This window comes from Buceros rhinoceros, unplaced genomic scaffold, assembly GCF_000710305.1.
Source record: "Buceros rhinoceros silvestris isolate BGI_N320 unplaced genomic scaffold, ASM71030v1 scaffold14381, whole genome shotgun sequence".
NCBI lineage: Eukaryota > Metazoa > Chordata > Aves > Bucerotiformes > Bucerotidae > Buceros > Buceros rhinoceros.
In genome coordinates this window covers 8,647-14,061 of record NW_010396059.1, presented here as the reverse complement: position 1 = coordinate 14,061, position 5,415 = coordinate 8,647, and the positions used below count along the sequence as shown (strand labels likewise).

Sequence of the window (5,415 nt, the reverse complement as noted above, 5' to 3'; positions counted from 1 at the left end):
AAACAATTCAAAACAGATGAGCAAAAAGGAGAAACTGTCTGATACGAACAGCATGAAGTTAGCTGAAAGCCAGTACGAAGTATTACACTTAGAGAGGAAAGAGCAAACGCACAGCTCAGTGATTCTATGTTAACACGGGGTTTATAGCAGGCTATAGACTGTATTCTTAATACTCTACTGTTGCGGGGGGAGGTGGGTGGAAGAAAAAGTAATTTCAGGAGGTATTACATAGGCTATTGTATGTATGGCACATGACATAACTGATCCACTTTTAAACAACTAACAGTGCCACCAGTGACACTAATAAAGTCTCAGTTGGAGCACTCTGTTTAACATGGGGAATTAGATGTCAGTAAAGATGCCTATGAAATGTATATGAGCTGCCACGAGTCTAAAGGAGAGATACTACAGTAATTCCAGGTCTAGAAAACAAGACTGAGGAGGACAGACTAAGTTAAATCTTTTTTTTCTTTATTCTAGAAAAGACAAAAAAGGTAGAGGTAAGAAGATACACGACAACAGTCTTTAAACTGATTACTTTTCATATATGGAGAAAAACTGATAATTTCATCATATGCTATGTATTTAGTTTGCAGAAATAAAGATTTAGGTAGGCCTTGGGGGAGGGGGAAGCATTCTAATGATGAGAATAGCAAAAACTGTAATTGGTTGCATAAGGATGCTGCAGAAATTGCTATTATTAAGCATTTTAAAAAAAGGTTAGACAAACATTTGCCAGACAACTCATATATATTTGATTCTAAAATGTCTGAATTACCTCTCAAGGTGCCTTTCAGCTGTACACAATAAAACATTTTACTCAGACTTCACCTCCATAACCAAATTAATGTGAATTATTATTATTAGAGATTTTATACATACTTTTGTGGTCTTAACTAATGCTGAACACTGATACAGTCCTTATATTTCAATGTCACGTACACATTAGAATAATAATTTCTAATTAATTATTAAGATGCTATTATGAGATCCAAAGGACAGATTGAACACAGTGGTTTGGAGACTACCCATACTGGAGATAAAATATTCCTGAAATACTAATGAACAAAATATGACCTGTTTCACTGCTAACATCTAGCAACAGGACCACAGCATGCAGATGACAGAGGTAAAGCTGTCTCCTTGTATTCAACAAAGAATAAGCCACAAAACAAAGAAAGTCAGCCATGAAACGTGTGATCCCTGGGCCTCAAATCCTGTACTGACCTATATACTTTCAGTCTGTTAAAAGGAGTTCCACCTGCTCAGGTGGTACTACTCAGTACCTAAAAGGTCATCAGTTATACAGGCTTTATAAATGAAAGGCTTATTTTAACTCAAGAGCTCAATTCGGTAAACATCAAATAATGCTTGTGCCTAGTAATACATTATTTCCAAAGGCCCTTTTCTTCTTCAAATTGCAGCACTCTATTCTAGCCCAGCCATTATAATAGGAAAAAGTAATTTAGTAGTATTATGAGCAAACTGAAAATACCAGCACTAATAGAATTTTGAGAGTACTTGATCAGGTTAAAACCAGAAGATTAAAACTAACATTTCCTCTAATTAGAATTACTTATTGAAACACTATAAACTTCAATTAGGCAATGATAGGCTATTTTTCTGGTTTGGGTTTTTATCTTTTCTGCTGAGACTTTTCTATTGTTTAATAAAAACACACAGAACAGGATGACTAATTAAGAGGATACTGAGTATTTCATTTTATCATTTAATGACATGAGCTGGAGCTTCACATTACTTGCTGTACATCTTCTAAATACTACTTTGAACACAGCATTTTGTTACATGGCATTGTATAACTCTACGGAGGTATCTCTGTACTGCATTTCACAAACATAAACAAACCAAATCCCCAGCATGGTGTGAATTGAGACAGTATCATCCCCCTTCTACAAACACAGAACAAAAATACAGAAAAGATGAGACAAACTAGTGATTTTGAGGAGTCTTATTCACATCTCAAAGTGCAAAGATTGGTCCTGTTAATCACAACAAATGGCTGAATTTGCCAATTGTATAAATTAGCTGAACATATGCTTAGGACAGTTACAAATCCAGACCCAAATGCTCCCAAGCTGGGCAGTGAAAAATTATGACACACTGGCGTTGAGTTGTAAAATGTAGAGTTTACATTCAAAATAGTTGCATTAACTACTTTCTTTTAATAAACTGAGAAGAAAACCAGAAACTCTACCATAAGTTTAAGTCTTTAAATCAGTATAAACCTCCGCTACTTAAGCAAAACAGTAACCTACAAGAATAATGAAAATCTTTTGCATGGGCCAGCAACTAAAACACTGAATATACATTTATTTAGACATAATAGTTCAGATATTTGAAAAATGGCTATACTAAAGTCTCCTGGATTCAGTAACAGGTAAAACTGTAGACTATTTCACTTTCCAACCTGATCCATGTTATTATCTTCCCTCTATTTTTTCCCCAGTCTTTTTCCTTCCTTACTGAGATTCTGTGTCAGTCTTCCCAGAATGAGCTGCCGTAGAGCTAGCCAGCAGGTTTTGACAAAAAACCCAAACCAACCCAACCTTGATTTCAGGTGAGGACTACCACATTGACTGCAACTATTTCTGCCAGTGGGACGGACAGTTAGTCCTTCCCATCTTACTGTACTGAATACACATACATACACACCCTCTCACATACAGATTATATATATATATCTGCACGCATATTCACACACAAACACACAAGCCTAATAGTTCAAATGATGTGGTTAACACATTCAGATGTAAAACCCCTGGGTTTCAGAACTTTAAATTGTGCAGAGAACACATAATATAAATCTTACCTCAAGTAAATCTTCAGCAAAGCAAGGGAACTCCTGCTTTAGAATCTCTCTGGTTTGCAAATTTAAATGCGTACACACAAAATGCCTAATTTTTATCCCAACATTAAAGACTGAAAAGATCTTTATGTTTTAAGTTGTTTCTGGCTCATTTCTACAGTTCCCCCTTTGCATTTAACTTGGATTATTTCTTCTTGTTCATGGTACCCAGGGCTGAACAGTGAATTCAATGAGAGGCAGTATCAGCCTTCCTGTTCTATTGCCTAACTCTAACTTGCTGTCATTCCAGCATACAAGGAACAACAGTCAAAGACAAGCGAGGCAGCAGGGATCCCAAGTTGAGCAAAACCATGGCTCAGTCATGCACCAGGATACCACAAGCAAGAAGAGTGAGTTTTCTGCATTCTGTGACCGAGAAAGAGTTGAATGGAAATGGTACCAATTCCCCACAGATGAGCTTGGGGAAACAGCAGGGCCCAGCTCTTCCAAAGCTCTGCTTAAGCAAACAGAAAAAGGAATCTTGACAAGAACTTTCAACCCAGTAAAATTTGATGGGTTTTCACACAAATGGCCCAAAGCTCACCCTGACAAACAGTAAGCTTCTTGCTATGTGTCAAGATACTAATTCCAAGTACAGAAGGACTGTATCTTCTCAAATAAATTGCTATAAGAACATTTTAATTTAATCAAGAAATAATTCACAGAGATATTTGGACCACTTTCATTAAAATGTTGCAAAACAATCACATGCTAAGTGTCGAAAACTTCAATCCTAAATGTTTAAGCTGGGAAGCCTTAGAAGCAATTCAGAAAATTATCTTAGATTGGGTTGGCAATCTTAAATATAGCCATGTTCAGTATAGACCTCTCTGCTAACAGGACATTGGCTGTAAAACTTCAGTTTTACTCTGAACTCAATAACCTAAGGTGGGAAAAAAAAAAAAAGCTTAAATAATCTTACAATAACTCCTTCAGATAATTTTTGTTTAAAAAAAAAACAACACAGAAAGTTCTACAGAAAAACCACCAGTCACACATATCATTTGACAAACTGAATAAAAATGAGGCCAGAAGATAAATAATTACCTGAGGAAAACAAAAAAACAGTAACAACAAAACCCCCAACCAGATAGTAAGTATAAACATACCTTGTCCTTGAGGAACTCCGTAAAATTCAGCAGCTATCCTTGCTGCTTCCTTTCGGTTTCCCTTCACAATGTAGAAATGACTGAGTATAGCAAGGCTGATCTTCACAAAAAGTTTAAAACAAAAAAGGGAAAGTATAGTAAAGTAAACATTGGATAACTGCTGGGCAAAAGGGCGACTTTCTTCTATGACAGTCATTGTTGCAGCAAAATCTCTCTCAGTGTTTGGGTAGTGCTCTTGAATGTGTTGATAAGATCATATGGCTCCAGCCACGCACTCTTGGGAACAACTGGTCCTGAGGAAAGAAAATATCAGCTGGTCATGATGCTTGCTGCTCAAAATATGACGATTATTTATACTGTACATAGTATTGAGTTCACTACCACTCCTGCTAGCCTGGTGACAGTCAAGTGAGACAGAATATAACAGACACAGGTTCCAAGACCCTGGATTGTTCTTTTTCCACTTGAAAGGTCTGTTTCATTCCAAACCGTACATTTCTAATTCATTTATTTACCCTATTAATACATATTTAAAAATACACTGTCAAAAATATTATTAAGACCTACAATTTCATGTCCTAAACGAGGCAACTCTGGTAATCAGTTTTTGCTAAAATAAGTTATCTGCTTCTTAAGTACAATAATTCTTTTGTGCTACTTCATTTTATGTTAGACTACTGTTTTTTCTTCTTATGAAACTAGATCTACATCGGTAAATACTTGATATACACATTAATAAAAAAACAGATTTAATATAAACCAGCTTATTTTCAGGCTGAATGAAAATATCTAGTACACGTGGCTTACAGCATTATACAAAAAACAGTAGGCAGAGCAGACTATAAAAATCAAACTCCTAGATTTTTTTTAAGTAAGATCTCAGAGCATCTAAAAATAAGTTAATTAAAATGCAATTAAAATTAAACAAATGCAATGGAAAATTTCTAATACTTATGATACACATTTCATTGTGCTGCATCATACTATTTTAAACATATGTCACCATAGGCTTTATTTCTTGGCCAGTTTTCTAGAGGGGAATCTTAATGCCTCAGGTTTTTTAATAATTAGTTTGTTTATATACCATAAAGTTATTACTCACAGTCATCAGCAGTTACACGCACATTGTTCCATTAGTGTGAGTAATTGCTAAGTAAATAATGGTGTTACAACATGATAGAAACTGAGCTGAAGGACAGAACTAGATTCCTGAGCAAGGTATAACCCTAAAATAAAGAATCACGGCAGCACAGGAAAGGGTCCTAGTCTAAACTTTTACAGTTCCTTTTAAATAAAAGAAATAGTGTCTTTTATTAGAGTTTAAAACAGTCTACCCATAGTAATCTTGAACTGACACACCCTTTCTATTCTACCCTGGATGCTCTTGTTTGATGGGTAGAAAAACCATTTCAGAATGTTGGCAACTGTCCGTCAGGAACA

The 5,415-nt window shown here is 35.5% G+C and overlaps 1 protein-coding gene across 1 annotated transcript in view; it reads right to left on the bottom strand.

Annotated features, from left to right (window-relative positions):
* ASB5 (ankyrin repeat and SOCS box containing 5) overlaps positions 1-4,171 on the bottom strand; it is a 28,634-nt gene extending 24,463 nt beyond the window's left edge. Inside the window, exon 1 of the mRNA XM_010145771.1 lies at positions 3,976-4,171. Coding sequence (XP_010144073.1) covers positions 3,976-4,171 — 196 coding nt within the window. The remainder of the gene's footprint in view (positions 1-3,975) is intronic.
* Positions 4,172-5,415: the final 1,244 nt, after the last annotated feature.